Here is a 23,708-nt window from a genome sequence, read left to right as displayed (position 1 = left end):
GTCTAAGTTAGAAAGGAGTCGGTTTTAGGGGCAGAGAGGTTATGGGTGTAGGAAGTGAACGATTACACTTCAAGGCTTTAGTTACTGGGAAGGAGACTCCAATTTCCATGTGACTTGAAATCTGTTATATGTTTTGATTAGATTTTCTGCCTCTCTCACCCCCAAATGGAATAAACTGGTATAAATTGATAATGACTTCAGCAAACTGTTTTTTGTTTTCTGATGTAAATTCTTCTTAATGTGTTAATATTTTTATGTGCATCAAATATAGTGTAGTGGCTTAGAATGCAATTCCCCTTCCTCCAGTTTTTAATCTCAACAGTTCTAAACTTTGGGGAGAGGAGATGTTTTTTAATGAGCTATTCATCTTGAAACTTGTTCTGAGTACATTTGCATTAAATTTGGGGCTTTTGATTGAAAGCAGTGTCCCGTTATACTCAAGTATCTTTGTCTTCAGAGTATAAACAAACACATTTTAGATGATTGCACCACAAAGTGTTTTTTTCAGATTTCAAAGTTGTAAATGTAATAGCCTTTAGAAGAGCATGGGAGAGTTTTCAGTGGTACACTATCTGCCTAAACCTTGATAAAGCAAGTTGCTAAATGAGTTCAGTAAGAAAGGTTGAGCCTGCCACTGAGTAGTTATGATGTCTACCTGTCATCATGTAGAATAATTCATTCCTGCATTAAGTTTATGGTTGGCAAATATCAAAGAAGATATTGTAGTGAAGAGTGAGAATAAGGTATACAACAGAGGGTAAATTAAATTATTAGCAAAATTCCTTTCTGTCTTAGCAGCTCTGCAGACTATAAACTAACCAGCCATCTTCCCCTATAAATTTTTGCTCTTTGAAATTTCCACATAGCCAGATTATTGTTTCTAGTGAGCTGATTTACAACCAAATAGTCTTTACACTAGATTTGGTACATCTTTTTTTATACCTAGGAGGGTACACTATAACTATATATATATCTATTTACGCATATTTATATATATTGATTATATAGCTTAATACTTTCAGATTCTTATTAATGGTACATTCTTAGTATGTTAGAAAATGATGAATGATATATTGCTTATTTACTAGATAATTATCTTTTTGCTCGTGACTTGTGACAAGCTGCATTAGGATGGTCATTGGAATTTAATTAAACACACAAAATAGCATAGAAATCTTATTTTTATTAACGAAACAAGTCTTGAATAGTGTTCATGACCTTTTCTGATATATTTACAAAGCTTGAGCTCAAAATTTAGATGTTTTTTCCCCTGATGCTTTCTTTATTTAGAAAAAGAGCCTTTAACTCAAAGTTTTTGATAGAGGCTTAGGGATTCGGCATATTTGTTTTTTATTTAAATGTTTTAAGAGATCATAATTTTACAACTTAACATATTTTGTATTAAATTCAGATTTTATTTTAAATAAGTTTATTTTTAAAAATAAAAATGTATTATAATTTAAATAAGAAATAAAAAATCTGACTCAAAATTAAAAAAAAATCATTTATTTTTATCTACCTTGATGGAAGGTTTGCACTTTGTATATTAGCAGCCAAGTGCATACTTAGGTAGTCAGCAGCATCTGAAGAATTAACTGTCCAAATGGCCAACTTTGAAAGGCACAAAGCCTTTTACTTAAGGTAGCCTGGTATCTAAGATCTGTAAGAGGCATCAGAGTAGAAAATTATTATAACTGCATATCCTAAACACCATTTATGGAGTTGTGTGTTAGTGAGTTGCCCTACACAGTAACACAGTGCACCTGCTGTACCCCCTCTGTATTGCAGATGTTTATTTGGATTCTGTTGATAATGAGATGTTGGTCTTCTCAGGTGTTTTCACTGTTTAAATAATTTTTAAACCTTAGAATTTTTTATGTTTTTTTTTTTTTATAGTTAATGAAAGCTTGGGGTGGTCATGTGACAGCAGTTTGTTCTCAGGATGCCAGTAGCCTGGTGAAAAAGCTCGGAGCAGATGATGTGATTGATTACAAATCTGGAGATGTAGCAGAGCAACTGAAAATGTTACCACTGTATGTACTAATGCAGTTAAATATGTATATAGTGCTGTAGGGACATAGGCAACAAGCAGACTCCCTTGCATATACCTTTTGTGTTGCTGGAATCCTAAATTAGTCTGGCAGACTCCCTGCCTCTGGGGTTTTGAGCCTTCCTGTTTGCAAAGCCTTACTTTCTAAAGCAAGCTCCCTGCCCTTCCCCCTTTGGATGTGGCCTGTGAAGTGAGTATCATAAATACAGACTGCTCTGCAGTATTAAGTCAGAAAAAATAAGATTAAGTCAATGGGGAAGAGCTCACTCTTTTAAACACATTTGAATGATGATAATGATTTCCACAACTATATCAGCTTCCCTCCAAGGATCTCAAAACGCTTACAAACATTAATGAAAGACAAGGTGGATGAGGTAATATCTTTCACTGGACCAACATCTGTTGGTGAGAGAGACGAGCTTTCAAGCTATACAGAGCTCTGCTTCATGCCTCAATTTCCCTTTCTGTAAAATGAACCTTTGGTGTTGGCATATCTCACACAGGATTTGCAAAGCTTAATTCGGTAATGTTTGCAGTGTTGCTGTAGCAGGCCTGAAGAAGAGCTCTAAGCTTGAAAGCTTGTCTCTCTCACCAACCAAAGTTGCTCCAATAAAAGATATTACCTCACCCGCTTTGTGTCTGTAATATCTTGAGACCAGCACAGCTGGAACAACATTGGAAACAATGAATTAAGCTTTACAAGTTTGTGTGCGGTAAGTAAGCTCTAATAGCTCATTTTACAAAAAGGGAAACTGAGGCATGGAGCAGTTACATGACTAAAGTCTGATAGCAAGTGTGCGGCAGAGCTGGGAATAGACTGAGTTTTTCTGGAAGTCTAGTCCAGCTGTCTCAGATAAATAACAAATGTTTCAAGACAAATACATTTATGTTTAAAATGTTTCATTCAGAGTTTTCCTTGGAATTAGTAGTTTGATAGGAATTCTCACCTTAAGGATTTTTTGCTTGTTTTTTTCTTAAAGACTTATTCAAATATAAATTGTGATAATTATATTTGAATCTAAATAGTTTGAACTTCAAACTTTCAAGCAAATATTACTTGGGAGAAGAATGCAAAGCTCTAGAATATGGGTGGGTCTACAGTTGCAGCAGTATGTAAAGTACAGACACAGTACGCCCAGCTAGCACGGGTATAAATAGCAGTGTAGATGGTGAGACACTGCTTAGGTGAGTAGAGTGTCCTACATGTCTGAACCCTACATGCACAAGCATTGCTTCTCCTGTCTACGCTTCTATTTTTTGCACTGTAGTGTCCTGCTGTCTCCCCATCGTGGGAGGCTTTTCCCGCCGCAGTGAAGCACTCCAGCAGCTCCTCTGCCTCTCCCCTAACAGAGCCTTTTCCTCACTGCAGTGAAAGGCCCCAGCAGAGGGGAGCTGCTGGATCCTTTCCCTGCTGTCAGAGCCTTTCACGGCTACATGTAGCTGCACACCATAGTGAGTGTGGACGCAGCTTGCCTTTCAGATACCCTAGATGCTGCTGCATGTGTAGGCCAATGTAACAGTAATAGTGACTCTAAACAATTAGGGTGGTATTCAGTTTAGCTACAGTGAGATTGTTAGTTGGCCCTGAGATCAGCGTGTGATGGTTGTGTCCTGTCTGTAGTGAATGACGAGTAATATATAGGTACAATCTCTGTGTACAGTGGGGCTGAGTTATAGTGAACTAGGATTTAGTTGAAAGTCTGGGTCTTCCATGCTACATTCCTGTGCACAGATTGTTTCAATGCCTTGCATCTGCAAATGGACATTTCAGCTGTAGTCAATCTCTGCTTAGAATCACCTTTTCCCTGAAATAAACAAGTTAATTATAAGACTGTTGCCCTGTTTCTGTATTTTTTCAGTGCAACACCGTGCTTTTCAAACATACTTTCCCCCTGTTTCCAGGTTTGATTTCATCCTAGATAATGTTGGTGGACCCACTGAAAAATGGTCTCCAGATTTCCTCAAGAAATGGTCAGGAGCCACATATGTTACTTTGGTAACACCCTTTCTATTGAATGTGGACAGGCTTGGAGTAGCTGATGGCATGCTACAAACAGGAGTCACGATTGGAACCAAAGCTGTAAAGGTACAGTAACAAAATAGATGCTTTAACTCCATGTAATAAGGAGTTTGGATGCAGTCAGTTTCCTGGTACATATGTTTTGCGTTTTTTTTGCTTCATTCCTGTGTGCTTAGTTAGGCATGCTTATACTCTTCCAACTGTTTTTTTCCCCTTTCCTTCTGTGGACAAACAAGTACAAACAAGTACAAACAAGGGAGGGGTAGTAATTAGTCCCAGGGATTAAAAGGCCTCTCCCTGTCCACTGAGGAGAACCAAGCGGAAATAAATTTCAGATGGAAAAGGGGTTGCCAGGGAGCTAATTAGGTTCAGACCTTTTTAAACCCTCCCTGGCGTGGAAGTGGGGGGGCGGGGGGTGAGAGAAGCAGGGAAGCTGCCAGTAGACTAAGGGCAGCAAGACACCGAACCCTTCCAGGAAGGGAGGCTGCACTCCTTCCCCAGCAGGGAAGGAAAGCAAACACAAGGGACTGATCAGGGAAAGGAATAACCGGACCCTGTGCTACCTGTAAGGATTTGCCTTGCCCAAGCCGGTGTCTCCAAGGCTAAAAAGGACTGAGTCTGCTGAGGAGAACAAGGTACTTTGCCACACCTCCACATACTGGGTTGGTGATAGTTGAGTGAGAACCGATATCTGTCTGGCTGATGTGGGAGTGTTTTGGGTGCCTCTGAGTTAAGGTTTTTCATTCTACTTTTTTCATAGTAAGTCCTGTTGATATGTCCACAGTAAATGCAACAGATGAAATCCTGGCCCCATTGAAGTCAATGGGAGTTTTGCTTTTGACTTCATTGGGGTCAGGATTTCACCCAACACATTGTTTGTTTGCTCCAGTGATGCGCTGTCTTCATCCCTAATGGAGAGAATTCCCACAGGACAGCTAGGAAACACTTTTTATTTTCCTTTTTCCTTTCTTCTGACTTGTGTTTCTGAGTGGTGATATTGTTACCCTAATTTTTCTGTCTTCACTTTTTAAATTTCTTTCTGTTGGAAACAGGTGAACTTTTTATTTTTTTAAAGGCTTGTTTTTTCCCTGAACGTGCAATCCTTGCTCTCCAAAGGAGTGCTTTTTCTACAGTTGTTGTGGTTGCATATTTGAATGAGACCCCAAGTCTAATACTGACCCTTTAAAAGGGAGGCCTCCTGTTCATGATGAAGTGAAGTACGAGCCTGGAAAGAAGGCTGTACCCATATTGCTCAATGCAGCTTTCTGCACGTTTACATGAGAGGCATTTTGTGTCATGTATCACGTTTCAATTGTATTTGAAAAATCAAGGCCCTGATTCTGTTCTCAAACCAGATTTCAGTCATTGGAGTTACTCCTGACTTGTATGGTTGAATGTGAGATCTTCCTGAAATTTTAATCAAAATCCCCTTTTTGATTCACCTCTTTCTCCTAGCAAAATTGGTAGGGGTAGGCCCCTATCTGTTTGTCAGTGTCCGCTTTAAAACGCAGCTATCTTCTGAAAAGCTACCTTGTAAAAATGACACCTTCTTTTTCAGCAGATCCTTTAGTTCTGTCTCTGCATGATGTATCCAAGAGTAAAAGCTGGCCTGCAGAATCTATATTACTGGCAGTGAAGTTGAGCTAGAAAAAGCTGACTTTCCTTTCAGAGCCCAGGTTGACCTTGTAGGGCTGCCTATATTTGTGTGTGTGTATATAATATAGTTGACTATTTATGTATATTTAACATAATTTATGTATTTTAATGTATAATTTACTATAATATATAATAAAATTAATTTAACAGTAGTGAATGACGGATTGACAGCTTCAAAGACGGAAGGTGGCTGGCTCTTCAAGGAGTGTGATGCATAGCAGCAACGTTAGCTTTTTTCACATTGCTCCCCTAGTGTGCCTCAACCCTGCCTCTATGAGTGAGAGAGGGTACAAATAGCTCATTCTTTCTAGGTCTGCTCGGTTCTTAGCCACTGATACTGCCACCGACAGAGTATGCCTGTCAGCTGAGAGCTGGACTCAGACAACCAACCCACTTCAAATGGGCCACTAACCAGTCATCAGGCAGTAATGATTTTCTGCCATCACCACCCTGGGCTGGATTTGAACTGATTATATAGAGGTGAAAGGCTCTGACTCCCCAGCAAAATTCAGGATTCATTGTGTGTGTGTGTGTGTGTGTGTAAACATGTGACTGTTTCTTATACAAGATGTAAACTCTGCAGTCTTGCTTTTCTGGCTGTGAAGATGAGGCTTTTATCACAACCAGCTAACTCATGCAGTTGGACACTGGATTTCACTCTGATCTTATTGTGACAACGCAGCATCCATGTGCGTACATTTAGTCCATGTACTTCTGTGACATTTAGACACCAGAAAATATTTCCCACATTTTTCTTAAGATCCCTTGCTAGGCTCTGACTCTCTTGTTTAAATATGTGGTTCATATTTTGAGTTTCTTTGTAACTCTTTGTGTGATCTGTCCATTTCAGCACCTCTGTAAAGGAATCCATTATAGATGGGCATTTTTCACACCGAGTGGCCAATCTTTGGATGAAATAGCAAAACTGGTTGATTCAGGAAAGGTATGTTAGAATCAGTAATTTAACCCACTGTATTATTGCTGAAATAAATGCTTCTTTGCCTTAAAAAGTGTATAATTCACAGTTAAGGAATAAAACATTACAAGCTGCTCAGTGAGAGGGTTAATTGTTGCTCTTCAACTTTTCCTTCTCACTTAGTTCTTGCCCCAGTGTACAGAATGTAGACATTGGTGTTTCCTACTGTGTTAATAATAGGATTTTCCACTCTTTTCAGACATTATATTTACTGGGCTACAGGCAAAATGAGCTACTTTTGGCACTGGAAGTGATTGTTTAGCCTGAACTCTGACAATGAAAATGAAAAAAGGGTGTTGGGGTAGTAGGGACACCTGGTTGGTTCTTCAGTCAAAATGAACTTGACTGCTTCTTCTATCCATGTACCCAACCACCCCAACATGTACAGTGCTAGAATATTTAGTGTATTACAGGTCACGGCTGACGGGCATTGGCAGAGTGGTCTGGAGAATCTTGTATGTATTTTTTTTCTCTTTTTAGGAGTATAAAATTCAGTGATACTTTAACATAATTTCATCAAGCTCCATTGTCTTTTAAATTGTCAATTGTCATGAAGCTTTCCACAGTGGAATCAGAAAAGGGGAATGATGAGGAAAGTGTACTATTACTTTCCTAATTTTCCCAGGTTTAAGAGCTTGTTACAAGTTGTCTGCAAGAGAGGATGGGGAGGCTTCTCCTGACAGTGTAACTTGTCTCCCCTCCATCCCCCCACGCTGAGAGATGAGGTGCTGTAAGAACTGGCCTTGCCGTATCTGCACCTTTTGGGGACTTCCCCCCCACCCCCAGTGGGGAAATCTCCAACAGAGATGCTGTGGACAGTTTCCTAGCGTATGTCTACACTACGGAATAAGGTCGAATTTATAGAAGTCGGTTTTTTAGAAATCGGTTTTATATATTCGAGTGTGTGTGTCCCCACAGAAAATGCTCTAAGTGCATTAACTCGGCAGAGTGCTTCCACAGTACCGAGGCTAGCGTCGACTTCCGGAATGTTGCACTGTGGGTAGCTATCCCACAGTTCCCGCAGTCTCCGCTGCCCATTGGAATTCTGGGTTGAGATCCCAATGCCTGATGGGGCTAAAACATTGTCGCGGGTGGTTCTGGGTACATATCGTCAGGCCCCCCTTCCCTCCCTCCCTCTCTCCGTGAAAGGAAGGGCAGACAATCGTTTTGCGCCTTTTTTCCTGAATTACCTGTGCAGACGCCATACCACGGCAAGCATGGAGCCTGCTCAGGTAACCGTCACCGTATGTCTCCTGGGTGCTGGCAGACGCGGTACGGCATTGCTACACGGTAGCAGCAACCCATTGCCTTTTGGCAGCAGACGGTGCAATATGACAGGTAGCTGTCCTCGTCGTATCCGAGGTGCTCCTGGCCACGTCGGCTGGGAGCGCCTGGGCAGACATGGGCGCAGGGACTAAATTTGGAGTGACTTGACCAGGTCATTCTCTTTAGTCCTGCAGTCAGTCCTATTGAACCGTCTTATGGTGAGCAGGCAGGCGATACGGATTGCTAGCAGTCGTACTGTACCATCTTCTGCCGAGCAGCCATGAGATGTGGATGGCATGCAGTCCTTCTGCACCGTCTGCTGCCAGCCAAAGATGTAAAAGATAGATGGAGTGGATCAAAACAAGAAATAGACCAGACTTGTTTTGTACTCATTTGCTTCCCCCCCTCCCCTGTCTAGGGGACTCATTCCTCTAGGTCACACTGCAGTCACTCACAGAGAAGGTGCAGCGAGGTAAATCTAGCCATGTATCAATCAGAGGCCAGGCTAACCTCCTTGTTCCAATAAGAACAATAACTTAGGTGCACCATTTCTTATTGGAACCCTCCGTGAAGTCCTGCCTGAAATACTCCTTGATGTAAAGCCACCCCCTTTGTTGATTTTAGCTCCCTGAAGCCAACCCTGTAAGCCATGTCCTCAGTCGCCCCTCCCTGCATCAGAGCAACGGCAAACAATCGTGCATCTGAGTTGAGAGTGCTGTCCAGAGCGGTCACAGTGGAGCACTCTGGGATATCTCCCCGAGGCCAATACCGTCGAATTGTGTCCACAGTACCCCAAATTCGAGCCAGCAAGGCCAATTTAAGCGCTAATCCACTTGTCAGGGGTGGAGTAAGGAAATCGATTTTAAGAGCCCTTTAAGTCGAAATAAAGGGCTTCATCGTGTGGACGGGTGCAGGTTTACATCGATTTAATGCTGCTAAATTCGACCTAAAGTCCTAGTGTAGACCAGGGCCTAGTGCCTTTGTGCTGCCGAAGCAGCACAAGGAAGAGAACCTGCCCCTGTGCCCTGTTGATTCTAGAACATGACTCTCCAGGCCATTTCACACTCCTGGGTCTAAAAGATTGGTCCTCTTCTAGAAGTGTGTAGGTTATCAAATTATGTCCCCATTTGGATTTCCTTTCTCTCCACTATATATTTTCCCCCTCCCCTTCCAGAAACTGGTATTTTTAGTTTTGTCCTTTTTTCCCAATTCCTGAATGATCTTTGTGCCACTTCATTGCTGCTATTCACCTTTTTAGTGCTGTTGACCAGGCACACAGGATAAGGTGCACTTCCTGTTCTGCCCATATACACAATACGCCAGTATGTCAGCACTTCAGAGAATATTACCTCAGACTACTGCTACACAGGGGCTGTATTAATAAATGGGTTGTAGTGTTTTATGACAGCGCTCCTGGCTGCAGCTTCACACCACTTCACTTGGCATTGCATCCAACATTTCAAGCACAATCTGCAGCCTAGAAAGAACCCACAGCAGATGCTTCACTTCCTATGATCTTGCATGACCACACTCAACAAATCAAAGTTTAATAAGGAGCAGAAATACCTTGTCTTCCTAGTTACTGCTTGTCCTGACCCTTGGCCAGTCACAGCACATTTGTGTTCTGTTCCTGCTTTATGTTTAAAACAAAAATGCAGAATATGCCCATGAAGGTGTCTTGGGAAATATCTGTTTATGCAATAGAGAAAAGGCTTAATTTGTATTCATCTGCCTAATAATCTGGACAGGGGATGCTAATGCTATTTAAAATGTATGTCATACATTTAAGGATGTCCTGATGTACCTTTTTATTGTTAGATGGTAGGAGGATAAAGGTGTTTGTTTAGTCTTTTATTCTGTGTCTCTACAAAAACCGGCTGTAGTGTCAAATAATGTTTTATCTACATAGTCATTATGCTAACAGTATTTAACTCATTGCTTTGTAAAATGCAGTATATGAAAAGTATTGTATAAAACCCATATCTGTTCCATTTGGATCTACTTTAATATCATGTAATTCTGTTGTCTGTACACATTGGTCCCCTCAAATTGAGTGATCATCGATTCATTGGAGGAGGAAATGTGAAATGCGGGGGGGTGGGGGAAGGGGATATATATGTCTCAAAACATCCCACAACTAAATTATGAATAATATTTGTTTATGAAACTAGTTTATAATAAATGAGCCATATGGAGGCTAGACATGCAGATGCCATTGTCCATTGAAGTCAATGGGGAATTTGGATCAGGTTCTCAATCAGCATAAGAATATAGGAATGGCAATACTGGGTCAGACCAATGGTCCATCTAGCCAAGTATCCTGTCTTCTGACAGTGGCCAGTGCCTGGTGTATCAGAGGGAATGAACAGAACAGGCAGTCATTGAGTGATCCATCCCCTGTCATCCACTCCCATCTTCTGGCACTCAGACACCCAGAGAATGAGGTTGCATCTTGTTAATAGCCATTCATGGACCTATCCTTCATAGGGGTGAATGCAATTCTGTGTAACCCTGTCCTAATTTAACACCCCCCCACTCCCCCGCCGCCAAGATGCAGGATTTGTTGTGTCTAAACCAGGGGTGGACAACCCATGGTACACTTGCCAAAGGCGGCACACGAGCTGATTTTCAGTGGCACTCACGCTCCCGGGTCCTGGCCACCGGTCTGGGGGGCTCTGCGTTTTAATTTAATTTTAAATGAAGCTTCTTAAACATTTTAAAAACCTTGTTTACTTTACATGCAACAATAGTTTAGTTATATATCATAGACTTATAGTGAGAGACCTTCGAAAAACGTTAACATGTGTTACTGGCACGCAAAACCTTAAATTAGAGTGAATAAATGAAGACTCGGCACCCCACTTCTGAAAGGTTGCCGACCCCTGGTTTAAACCATCCAAGACAGATAGCTATCCAGCCTCCTTTTGAAAGCTTCTGGTGAAGGAGCTTCCACAACCTCCCTAGGCAGTCTGTTCCATGGTCCTTCTGTTCTTACCGTTAGGAAGTTTTCTCCTGAGATTTAATCTAAATCTGCTATGTTATAGTTTGAACCCATTGCCTCTTGTTCTCTCTTGCCACAGAGGACAACTTTTCTCCATCTTTTTTTATGGCAACCTTTCAAGTATATGAAGACCACTATCATGTCCCCTCCTTAATCTCTTTTCTAAACTAAACATACCCGGTTCCTTCAGCCTTTGCTCATATGGTTTGCTTTCCATCCCTTTGATCATCTTTGTTGCTTGCCTCTGGATCCTTTCCAGTTCTCTGCGTCCTTTCTATACATTGGTGCCAAAATTGGACCCAGAACTCCAGCTGAGGCCTAACCAGAACCGAATAGATGGTACTATCACCTCCCGTGTCTTGCATGCCATGTCTCTGTTAATGCAACCCAAAATTGTGTTTGCTTTTTTTGCAACAGCATCATGTTGCTGGCTCATGTTGAGCTTTTGATGCACTGCAACTCCCAGATCTTTCTCAGCAGTGCTGCTGCCAAGCCAGTTATCTCCCATTCTATATTTGTGCCTTGGGTTTTTCTTCCCTAAGTGTAGCAACTTACATTTATCTATGTAGAATTTTATTTTGTTGTCAGGGTACCCAGGATTGTGACTCACCATGTTTCCCCCTGTCTTTGGCATGAGGGAGTCCTGCTTGGACTGGGAATCGGGTCCAGGACACCATGAGCCTGTTAGCCACCCAAGCACTTTCCTCTGGACAATGCCTACCCTTACTTTGCCTTGCAGGTTAGCAGTAGGTGCACCCACGTTCCTGAGTCCCCTGTAGTGATCAGCCCCATATCCACTGAACACTCACAGAAATACCAGGTCTGCTGTCCCCAAGGGAACTGTGCACACACCACCGTGTACGATTCAACTCCGGATCAGCTCTTTGCTTAATACCACAGCACTGATAGATATATCTGTAATGAAACCAAGAATAAGTTTATCATCAGAGATTCAAGAGTCATGTGACAGTAAGAAAATTCAAAACAAATGGTTTACATACAAAACAAAATCATAACACGCTTTCTCGAGACTACACTTAACTTAAATGGCTAATGTCCCATCTAAAGAAGTTTCTCGCCCTGAAAGTCCTATGCAGCATTTCAGCTAAGGCTGGTTGTGATCTCGTTTTCATACCTGCTTCCTAGATGGAGGATTATGGGGTGTCTTTTTTGCTTCCTAGATTCACTGCCAGAGCTTATTGTCTTTGGATAACCACCTCTGATCTATTTTTTCCTTTGTGTTCCTTCCTTGTTGGCTTCACATCTCTCTGTTAAATTCTGACATTTTATGGAAATGAGCTTCCATTGTGTTAGCGTTCAATGCTTAATTTATGAGCCAAGAGAGAGACATTTCTTACCTCCTGTTTGGAGGAAAACCTTTGTTTCACCCCTGCCTTGATGCAGATTTTAAAACCATATTTTCAGTATATAAAGTTAACTATTGACATAGTATTTGTACATATATTTCACGATGACATTAATGAGCAGTGTGAGCCTGCCTTTTATTTAAGAACACACGTGATATTTTTTGGTGAATCACAAAGTACATACCAGAATCAAGATATTCCTGCAACTCTCTTGTCAGTTAGCATTGAGGAATTCATGTGATCACAAACCCCATATTAAAACTGTGCAGAATATTGGGAAATTACAGTCTTATATAATGATCTTAATGATCCCATAATGATAGACAAAAGGGACCACTATGATCTGCCTGCCTGGTTACTACAACTTGTGCATACAGCTGGATATTTAGACACTTAAATATCCCCTTGTTTGTGCAAGAGGTATCTATGCTGAAAATGTAGCACTGTTTAAGGGAATTGCTGTTATTTCAATATGAGGGGTTACATTCCAAGTACCTTTGATTGTTTCAGTGTTGTTATATTTAACATAGAAGAAGAAAATGTGTGTGAATTACCAGTATGAAATTAGTCCCAGTGTGAAAATAGTAAGGTGTGTTTATCTTAAAACAAAACACTTCACTCTCCCCACATGCCCTTCTCCACGGGAAGCCATGCAGTGTTTTTATGTGAATGTTGTTAAATTCATAATGGAGACCACTCATTCAAATAACTATGCTGATTTGAACAGATGTTACATATTTCAGCCTCTAGATAGCCAGATGTACATCTGTTTCTAACTGTGTGTCTGGTGTATTGGCCCTCTATGCATAGTTTGAAGTTAGTAGAAAATAGCATACCGCACACGGAGCATATTATTTTCAAATGCCTTTATTATTTATATACAACACAATTCTAACATGTCTGTCACTTGTCCTGATGTTGATGGGCTATACACGTGCCAAGTTTGAATGCTTTTTCTAAGTAAGTTTGAGCCATCAGTGTCACAAAAGTGATTTAATTTCCTTAAATTACTTAAAAATGATCAGAGTTTTCCCAACTTTTCAAATAATTCCTCTCTGTGCTGAGAATAAGCTTCAGAAGCATATCTCAGTTTGCATCTATAGTGTGTTGTTTAATAAATAAAACATCTGTTTCAAAAGGCATTCCCAAAATAAACAGCACCTTGCTCCCTCAGGCAAAATCCTTGGAAAAGGAAGGAGATTTGCATCTTAAAGCTGCAGTTCTCAACTATTCTGTCGGGGACCGATGAATTTTCATATGACTGAATCTATCTCTCAAAGGATTTATTATAACGATTACTAACCTATTTACTGGTATTACTGTAATGTCTAGGATCTCTAGTCATGGACCAGGACCCAGAGAGGGTGTCAGGATACATCGTTGCTATTCCTGGCTGTGGGACATTATACAAATCACTTAACCAATTTGTGCCTCAGTTTCTCCATCTGAAAAATAAGGATAGTGCTACTTATCCACCTTGGTAAAATGCTTTGAGATCTCCTGATGGAAAAATGTAATATAATTTCCTATTATTATTGCCAGCCTTTAGAATTGAAGAGGCAAATTACAGATCAATATTGTAATCAAACCTGACACCCCTCAGATTGTCTGCCTGTTCAGATATCCAATCTGTCCTTCTGCCAGTTTCCTTGCTGCACCATTTGTGGAGGTAACCGCAACCTTTTGACTGAATGTGTTCACTGTGCATGCTATTTATTTGTTTGCTCCCCACCCCTCTTATTAGGGATCTGCAGGTAACATCCCCTTCATTCCTGCCACATATTGCTGTAGATGTCTTCTCTGCTATAGCATCTTGGATCCCAAACGACTCTACAAATTCAGTATCTTTTTGGATGTGGACGCACCAGCGATTTAGGCCTTTATCCCATCATGGCCAGATTGGTGCAATGTGCTCTGCAGGGTCTACACTTAACACTATCTAGAAACTTCAGCTAGTAACAAAGGTGTTCTGCTCATGTATTTAATGGGATCCTTGCTTGGAACAGATAACCGTGCTCCATAGTCTGTACTGATGTTGATAGTTTCTGCGTGCAGTCCAAGGTTTTAACTTACAAAATTCTTATGATTTTGTTCCCATGCCTCCCAGGATTTGTCTTCACTTTAGAGTTAACTGAGGTGAATGTCACCCAGATCTGAACACGCTGGTTAGCCCTAGGCTGGCTCTGAGCAGCCGCCCTGCAAAGTGACATTTGAGTTGCTATGTCCACACTGCTGCGCTCATCTGTGTATGTTCTAGGGCTTTTGGGGACATATCCTATGGTTCTCAGTGCTGCAGTATGCTGAGCCACTATGATTCTTTCCTAGTGAATTGTGGGTGTACTTGTCTGTCCTTCTTGACACATGGGGAATTGTGGCACGGCGTTGGAGGACTATCGGCACTTGAGTGGTTTAACTCGTGTCCTCAATGCAAAGTGGATGGGTTACCAGCCAGATTTGGACTTTAGCTTACATCCCCAGATTAGTGGTTGCTTCATCCAAAGCTAACTGAACTAAGGTCAGAGGTTTTTGCATGTGGAAGGAAGAGGGATTTGAGACAATACTTGGATAAGAGCCCACATTGACTCTGCAGAGTCCATCCCTCTCCAGGGTAAGATCAGTTGGAAAGCTTGACCCCACCCTGTCTAGCTTTGTATGTTTAGGCATTCTCGGTGGAGATGCCTTGACTTTAATTAGTTTTTCGTGATGGTTGGCTGGAGCCTGAGGTATTGATTTTTGGGAGATGTTGCAAAGACTTTCTGTTAAATAACCCATCTTTGTAGGGTTTTTTGTTTTGTTCTGAGAGAGAGAGAACTCTAGAGCTGCATGTAGCTAAGGCTGTATAAAATGCTGTGAATTCTGTTTTTTATTAAAACTCATCTGTTCCTCTCTTTTCAGATAGTATAGCTTACTCATGGTGATCATGAAAATTCTTCAGTGCTTACATTAATACAGTTTCCATAAGCAAAGCTAACTCAAAATGTACCCTCTTTACACAGGTGTTGGGCTTTATTTGAATATTCAGATTCACATAAATCATGATTAGACCTGGAACAGTGTAAGCAGATACCAGACACTTACTCAAATGTGTTGCTCTCTCAATTGGTTAGCCTGATGCAGTTGTGTATTCTGTGGTTAATCAGCACTGACTTTCAGGGATCTTGTCTTCGGGGGGTGGGGAGGGAATACATCTAGATTTACTAAAAATAGTTACAGTAGAATGGGTAAAGGTGGTGAACAAAACAGCTTCTGAATATGGTGTGGTGTTTCATTTTCTCAGCCCTTGCCCCTGGGAGTGTGCAAACCATGGGGAGAGGAGGGTTCTCCAGTAAGGGGAGACATTTTCCTCTGCTTGAAAAAAATCAAACTCATGTAGAGGGGAAGTATAAATAGTAGATACAGCTGCACAAACAGCTCTCACTTCTTGTTTGTGTGGGATTTATAACACCAGTCAGATTAAACTAACAGCACAAGTGAGTAACACTGAAGAGTGTGTGATACAATATAGAACAGCTTCCACTGCCTGCTACTAGACTAGAGAGTTGTACAAGAGAAGCTGTCCATTTTTCCTTACACCAATTAGAGCTTTCCTCTGCATAGTCCAGTGTGTTTAACATGGGGTAAATTAGCCACATCCAGCCACTCTAACTTGTATTGAGGCGAGCCTGGCCTGGCAAACACAATGCTCTTGGGCTGGCTCCAGTCTCTTGTTCCTCCTCATTGTGCTGGAAGCTGCTCCTGTTATGATCAAATACAGCCTGTGCGTCACTTAAACCCCCAAACATAACTGGATTCACTTGGACTTTGCTATCAGAATTTTATTGATCACGTGTTACTCTATCATAACTGCAGTTAGGAGCAATATATTGTTTTAAGAAACATAATATGGCTGTTTTAATTCTTTAAAAGATACCAGAAGAGCAGCTAGTGTGTATGACACAAATGTTATGCAAAGACACCCTGTGAATTAGGTATTGTTACCATTTGACAGATGGAGAAATTGAGGCAGAAAGAGAGGTTTGTGACTTATCTAGGGTCTCCTAAGAAGTCCTTGGTAAAGCTTGGAATAAATAGAATCCAGAACTTCTCCCTCCCATTCCTGGGTCTTTACCACCAGAGCATGTGTGTTCATATTTGATCATTTTTCATTTGGCATTTCTGAAGCTCTAGTTATTTTAAGATCAAGGCAGAGAGGTCAAGCTCTTCAATGTATTTTTGTGCATATAATATTCATATTTTTTGGAGATTCTAAGATTTCATTAAGAAGAAAAATCCTGCTTCTAGCCTTCGGGTTCCAAAGCTACCCTTGAATATGTGACACGAGTAATCACTGCAAGTGCCATATTTGGGTCTGACAGCAACTTCAAACAGTGCCTCCAAGAGGTGTGAACTTTCCTCCCACCCCTTAATCTCACTATGATGTTAAGTCTAGAGCCTATTGATGACACTTCTCATGTCTGCATTAACTATTTCATTGCATATCATTTCAGTGGTGAAATACAGAAGGGGGTGGGAGTGAAGGCTGTGGAAGGTGGGACTTGAGAGATGCAGCAGGGAAGGAAATGCAGACATAAGAAAGGAGAGAAACAGAAAGGAGGATGGGGAAGGAAGAGAAACAAAAGGCAGAAATAGCGGTGTTCCTAAAGGTGAGCGTATTTTCCACTTAGTGACTATAAAGTACCAAACAAAAATGAAATTTTTAATTGCAACATCAAAGCCAATTCAACTAATGATCTTTGTGCAAACTTCTCATTGACATCAGGGGAGATTCACTGTGGATGCAGGGAGGGGAGTAGTGAGTCCTACATTTATATCTTGGCTCATGAACCATAATTACAAATGGAATTTGGCCCTTTCCACAGAACGAGTGCCCCTGATCTAGGTACTGTCATGCTTTCATGTCTCAAAATTACAGTGTGTTCTTCATTTCAACCCAAAATATGCATATTTGTATGCAGTGCATTGTTAGCAAACATTTATATTCGTGTCCAAAGGCCCTACTCAGGATCATTGTGCTGGGTGCTGTAGAAACACAGAAAAGAACCAGTGCAATATCATTGCTTTTGAGTTATGGGGTTTGATTCTTCAGTTCTTGCTCAAAGCTCCTAGGGAGTTTTATATGAGTAAGGACTGCAGGATTTAGGCTTGTCTGTTCACTTCAGAACTGAAAGGGCCAGTGCATCTCTTATCAGAGAAATACGGACCTCCAAGGAAGGATTCAGATTGGCCAACGGTTTGAAAATTACTACTACTGAGTGGACTCCTAATGCAGCATTTCAGTCATAGCCTGTTGAGTTCAGAGCTGGGTTTGATACATTTCAGACTCTTAACTAACATTAGCAAAGAGGTTTCCCCTCTCTCTCCCCTCCTCCTCCTTTTAAAAAACGTAAGGAGCTCATTGAAGAGGCCAGGGATCTGTATCTATAATGTTCTGCACATTATTAAGAACGGAGAGCAAGAGAATATTCAAACTCAATCTGTTTTTTCAGATAAACAATTCTGTAGTTGTGGGTGTAATCCGTTCTCTCCCCAGCCTTTATTATTTAATCCTGTTTCCCTGAACAAGTAAGTGTCCATTGGCAGGGGACTGATGTGTGGCTGTAAATAGGCAGTGTTTGCATTATCCAGTTAATCTCCACTTATTATCATGTATTCAGCAAACAGGGATGCTCCCTCCAGCCTGCCTACTTGTTCACAGGAAGAGATTTTATCTGTGTCAGTTGATTATGGTAAAGGCCAAATGACTCATTGTGCTGTGATATGGTCAGCTCTTTCAGGGTTATCCAAACAGTGGGCTAATCAGCAGGCCAGATAAATTTTTTAATGCTTTAGATTGCCAGGATCATCAATTTAGTATTCATGTCTCTAGAGCATTGCCTAGGGTCAGTGTTTAAATCAGACCAGAGGTTTCTAACAATGGAGCATATGAGCAGTGACCATTTGGTGGCAGTGATACATGCAGTGTTTTGCATTCTATCAGGTTGGGCTAGGGATTCCTCTGAATCCCCTAGAGCACCATTTTTAAAATGTGCTGTGAATTTTGTGATATATTGAGAACCTAAGACATAGTGTTATAATCTGATACAAGTAATCACTCATAGTTCAAAACGTATATTGGGTCTACGGAGGGTAATAGTCTTGTTTTTGTTCTGAAATCTTTATATAACCAGTGTTGGTGTCTGGAATTATCCTTATTGTACCTTTCCTTGTAAATGGCTCGTCTGTGCTTCCATCTGGGGATCATAGCTGAGCTCCAACCTTTCCTGATTACTATTCTGATAGCCTCACCCTGCCACAGGCCACACTCCCCCTGGGCTAATCAGTGGTTTTGTGCTGTGTGTTTCTGAGGAGTCTACCTCTCTTTGTTTTAAACTGAAGTGAAGCTCGGCAAATAGATCTTATTTTAATAACTTTTATAGGTAGTTCAGATTCCTCAAACCATGCTCGGTACAAACAAGTTAGCGAATTTTCCCTGCTCTTTCCCCACCCTGCTGCTGCTAAAGCAATGGAGGACAGCCACTGCTGTTGATGCTACATTTCCCTTGCAAAGTCACAGCAGCTGCTTGATCCACCCCATCAGCATGGCCAAAGACACTATTGCTTTACCTCCCTGTCCCTAGGGTGACCAGACGGCAAATGTGAAAAATTGGGCCGGGGTAGGAGGAGGCTATATAAGAAAAAGACCCAAAATTGGAACTGTCCCTGTAAAATCGGGACATCTGGTCACCCTACCTGTCCCTGAGATTGTTGATCACTCGGGCAGCACTGATTCTGACCAGCATAACAAAACTAAATTAGTCTTGAACTCAGTCAGAGTTGCTCCAATATTGGGTAGTAGTGAGTGTTATGCAGCATCTGACTGCCCCCTCTGCCAGTTCTCCATCCCACTGCAAAGAAAACCAGTTGTGTCGCTCCCCTTGTCCAGCCAGGTAAAACTCACACTCCAGAGTGTGGTATGCAGTGGTGTTGTAGCTGTGTCAGTCCCAGGATATTAGAGAGACAAGGTGGATGAGGTAACATCTTCTATTGGACCAACTTCTGGTGATGAGAGAGAGAAGCTTTCGAGCTACACAGAGCCCAGACCTGAAGTAGCTCGAAAGCTTGTCTCTCACCAACAGAAGATATTACCTAACCCACCTTGTCACACCAGAGTGTGCACACTTGATGCAGCTGGTGAATATATATTAGCACAATGGCTTTAGGGGAGAATCAAATATACTAATTCTGATCCTTTCTTCCAAGTTGTTTGTGTGTGGGCGGGAGCTTACATCCCAGTCGTGTATGCTTTTCCACTTGGCACTGCTGATTTGACTTCTCTGAGTAAGAAATCAGGTGACTACTGTGGCATAATAGGTTGTTTTGATTACTAATGTCCTGGCTTTTTGCAGTCACACAGATCAATTCTTTATTGCAGATTTGTGCTTTGCTGTAGGACAGAGGTGGGCAAACTACAGCCTGCAGGCCACATCCGGCCCGCATGACCTTCCTGCCCGGCCCCTGAGCTCCTGGCCTGGGAGGCTAGCCCCAGTCCCTCCCACACTGTGGTCCGTGTGGTCCCTGTCCCCCTCCTTCCCCCCCGCAGCTTCAGCGGGCCATGCTGCCAGCGTAGTGTATTAAGCTGCTCCGCGTAGGAATGTGCTACTGGTAGCAGTTATGGAGAGCAATTTACTACACTACACCCGCGCAACGCTCTGGGCCGTGCAGCTGCAGTGCCGCCAGCCACCGGTGCGCCGCGGTAAGGGGGCAGGGAGCGGGGGGGTTGGATAGAGGGCAGGGGAGTTTGGGGTGGTGGTCAGGGGACGGGGGTGTGGATAGGGGTCGGGGTGGTCAGAGGGCAGGGAATGGGGCAGTGGGGGGGCAATCAGGGGCAGGGGTTCCGGGGGTGGTCAGGGGACAGGAAGCGGGGATGGGTGGGTGGATGGGGCAGGGGGGCTGTTGGGGTGAGAAGCGGGGGGGGGGGGGGAGATGAGGGCAGAGGTACGGGCACAGCCTCCCCTAACCGGCCCTCCATACAATTTCCGAAACCCGATGTGGCCTTCAGGCCAAAAAGTTTGCCCGCCCCTGCTGTAGGGCATTTAATATCAATCATATGAACTGAAAATATGCCGAGGAATGAGTGAAGGACCCTACATCAGGACTTTCAGCTACTATATGAGGGTTGTGCAGCTGTGGGGGGTGGAGAATGTGGCCAGTTTTCAAAACCTTGCTTGGGAAGTGCATATATGGACCTCTTCACTGGTAGATGTGCTATGCACTCATTTCCCGGGCTGCGTTTCTGAAAATGAACCTTTGCAGTTTGGTAAAATTGGGGGTGAGGGAGGGGGGCTGTTCGCTTAGAAGCTTGAAAAAGAGCTACTGCTTCTGAAATTTGCAAGCTGCTTGTGTTGGTTGTTGTTGCATTATACCTTTGGCATTTAGAGATATTTGAATAATATGCAAAAACAATGAGGAGTACTTGTGGCACCTTAGAGACTAACAAATTTATTTGGGCATAAGCTTTTGTGGGCTAAAGCCCACTTCATGAAGTCTCTAAGGTGTCACAAGTACGCCTCATTGTTTTTGCTGATATACACTAACATGGCGACCACTTTGAATAATATGGGAATTTGAGAGAGTAATTATGAATTTTTAAAGTATTCAGCTACATAGATTGGGGGGAAAAATGAATAGCTGCTTCTCGCAAAGGAGAATTGTCTTTATCAACAGGGTGTTATAAATGATGCACATCTTTCTAGTATAATAAACAGGGTGTTTAAGGCTTTGTTCTTTAAATTTTGATCACTGCATCAGCTAGATGCAGAACCAGCTAATATTAATCTTTCTTTCCATTAAGATAATCATGGCCAGCCCATTGATGAAGGAATATTGCATCAAGGTGTGAGATCACCCTCTGGGTAGTGTTCTTGTAGAGCTTGTTATCTTGGCCTCTGGGAAGAGGGCTCAATATGTGATGCCTTTTCTAGCACCCTTGTTGGCTGTCAATGAGATGTGTTTTCAGAAGAAGCTAATGTTCTCCCTCCATGGGTACAGCTGGAATGTGATCATTAGCAAGAGATGGGAGGAATATGTATAAATAAGAAGAGCGAAGCAGTGTTGATTTCCACACCGTGATGGGGACAGCGAATGTGGTTGCTTCACCTTATTTGGAGGAGATATGAAAACTGTATATAGGATTACTTTGCAAAATTAACAGGAGTATTTGTGGCACCTTAGAGACTAACAAATTTATTAGAGCATAAGCTTTCGTGGGCTACAGCCCACTTCATCGGATGCATAGAATGGAACATATAGTAAGAATATGTATATAGACACACACAGAAAGGGTGTGTGTGTGTCTATATATATATTCTTATTATATGTTCCATTCTATGCATCCGATGAAGTGGGCTGTAGCCCACGAAAGCTTATGCTCTAATAAATTTGTTAGTCTCTGTCATAAATATAAAGGGAAGGGTAATCACCTTTCTGTATATAGTGCTATAAAATCACTCCTGGCCAGAGGCAACATCCTGTTACCTGTAAAGGGTTAAGAAGCTCAGCTAACTTGGGTGGCAGCTGACCCAAAGGACCAATAAGGGGACAAGATACTTTCAAATCTTGGGGGAGAGGGAGAGGCTTTTGTTTACCTGGTTGTTCTCTCGAGACTTAGAGAGGCCAGACAGAAATCCATCTTCTCCAACCCATCCTAATCCAAGTCTCCAATATTGCAACCAGTATAGGTAAGCCAGGCAAGGCAGATTAGTTTATCTTTTGTTTTATGTGAATTTTCCCTGTGTTAAGAGGGAGGCTTATTCCTGTTTTCTGTAACTTTAAGGTTTTGCCCAGAAAGAGATCCTCTGTGTTTTGAATCTGAATACCCTGTAAAGTATTTTTCCATCCTGATTTTACAGAGATGATTTTTACCTTTTTTTTTTTTTTAAATAAAACCCTTCTTTTAAGAACCTGACTGATCTGTGCATTGTTTCAAGATCCAGGGGTTTGGGTCTTTGATGATTTTGTAACCAATTGGTTAGGATATTATTCTCAAGCCTCCCCAGGAAAGAGGGTGTGTAGGGCTTGGGAGGATATTTTTGGGGGGAAGACATCTCCAAGTGGCCTCTTTCCCTGTTCTTTGTTTAAAACGCTTGGTGGTGGCAGCATAGGGTTCAAGGACAAGGCAAAGTTTGTACCTTGGGGAAGTTTTTAACCTAAGCTGGTAAGAATAAGTTTAAGGGGTCTTTCATGCAGGTCCCCACATCTGTACCCTAGAGTTCAGAGTGGGGAGGGAACCCTGACAGTCTCTAAGGTGTCAAAGTACTCCTGTTCTTTCTGCGGATACAGACTAACACGGCTGCTACTCTGAAACCTGTCATTTTGCAAAATTAAGATGTCAAAATAGCTGTTGGTACAAGTTGTTTCTTGGTCATGTATATTATACATAGATTTTTAAAGGTACGGATTTAAAGGATGGGATTTTGAAAGGTATCTAGCTGCCTAACTCCACTGGTTTAAATGGGAATTAGGTACATAAATACCTTTTAAAAACTGGCCTGAAGTGAGTTATGAGAACAAGTATGGGCTTTGTACTCCTAAGGCATTTTTAAAGGTGGGGGCCTAGTGAGAATTTCAAAAGCACCTAGGTGCCTAAGTCCCACTGACTCCAATGGGAGTTAGGACCATAGATGCTTTCAAATATCCGCAAAGGTGCCTAAATACCTTTTTAAAAATCTGGCCTTTGAACCTGGTGGGTGGGTGGGTGGGGGTGTGTGTGTGTGTGTGTATTGAGTTGAACATGAAATAAATAATTGTCAACAATGAAGAAAAATGTGTAAAACACCTCTCTTCCTCCAAATATTAATGTGTGGAACATAAGGTAGAATCAGTGTATCCATCTGCTTTCTCACAGCCTTGGACCATAGATGACTATATTAGTGTCCAAGGTTAGCGGTCACTGTGTTTTAGTTAGTTATTACATACAACTTGGAAGTGTGGGAGGGGAGAAGCTGTTAGATATCACTTGGCAGGGATCAAATGATTGAGCATGATCCTATCTGTTTTTGTTTCGTAGATCCATCCAGTTGTTGAGCAAGTCTTCTCTTTTTCTGAAGTTCCAAAGGCCTTTCTGAGGCTAGAAGGAGGACATGCACGAGGGAAAACAGTGATCAATGTAATTAATAAAAAATAACATCTACAGCCATTCTGTTTTGCTTACAGTCTGTTCTTGCTGATAAATGGCATTTGGACGTGGTAGATTTGAAGGTGTAGTTTACTATTTCCTTGCAAGTCTCTCAAAAATGGTGTCCTAAGGTTAAAACACTCCTAAAAGTTTTATAGGCCATGAATCTCTAAGTGTAGTAAGTACTAAAAGTTAGTTTTTAAAAACAAGTTATTGAATG

General features: G+C 41.8%; 1 protein-coding gene across 3 annotated transcripts in view; it reads left to right on the top strand.

Annotated features, from left to right (window-relative positions):
• Positions 1 to 23,708, top strand: part of RTN4IP1 (reticulon 4 interacting protein 1) — a 43,431-nt gene that overhangs the window by 13,842 nt on the left and 5,881 nt on the right. The window contains exons 6-10 of one of the 3 annotated variants that reach the window (XR_012158008.2): positions 1,897 to 2,033; positions 3,953 to 4,136; positions 6,577 to 6,669; positions 13,879 to 14,005; positions 23,381 to 23,509. Coding sequence is in view for 1 of the 3 variants with exons in the window: in XM_073336919.2 (XP_073193020.1) it covers positions 1,897 to 2,033; positions 3,953 to 4,136; positions 6,577 to 6,669; positions 23,381 to 23,479 (513 nt within the window). In the remaining 2 variants the exon portion in view is untranslated. Of the gene's footprint in view, positions 1 to 1,896; positions 2,034 to 3,952; positions 4,137 to 6,576; positions 6,670 to 13,878; positions 14,006 to 16,823; positions 16,980 to 23,380; positions 23,510 to 23,708 lie in introns of those variants that run through there. The other 2 variants (XR_012158009.2, XM_073336919.2) reach the window with 2 other exon arrangements.

This window comes from Lepidochelys kempii, chromosome 3, assembly GCF_965140285.1.
Source record: "Lepidochelys kempii isolate rLepKem1 chromosome 3, rLepKem1.hap1, whole genome shotgun sequence".
NCBI lineage: Eukaryota > Metazoa > Chordata > Testudines > Cheloniidae > Lepidochelys > Lepidochelys kempii.
This window is presented reverse-complemented; position numbering and strand designations above follow the sequence as displayed.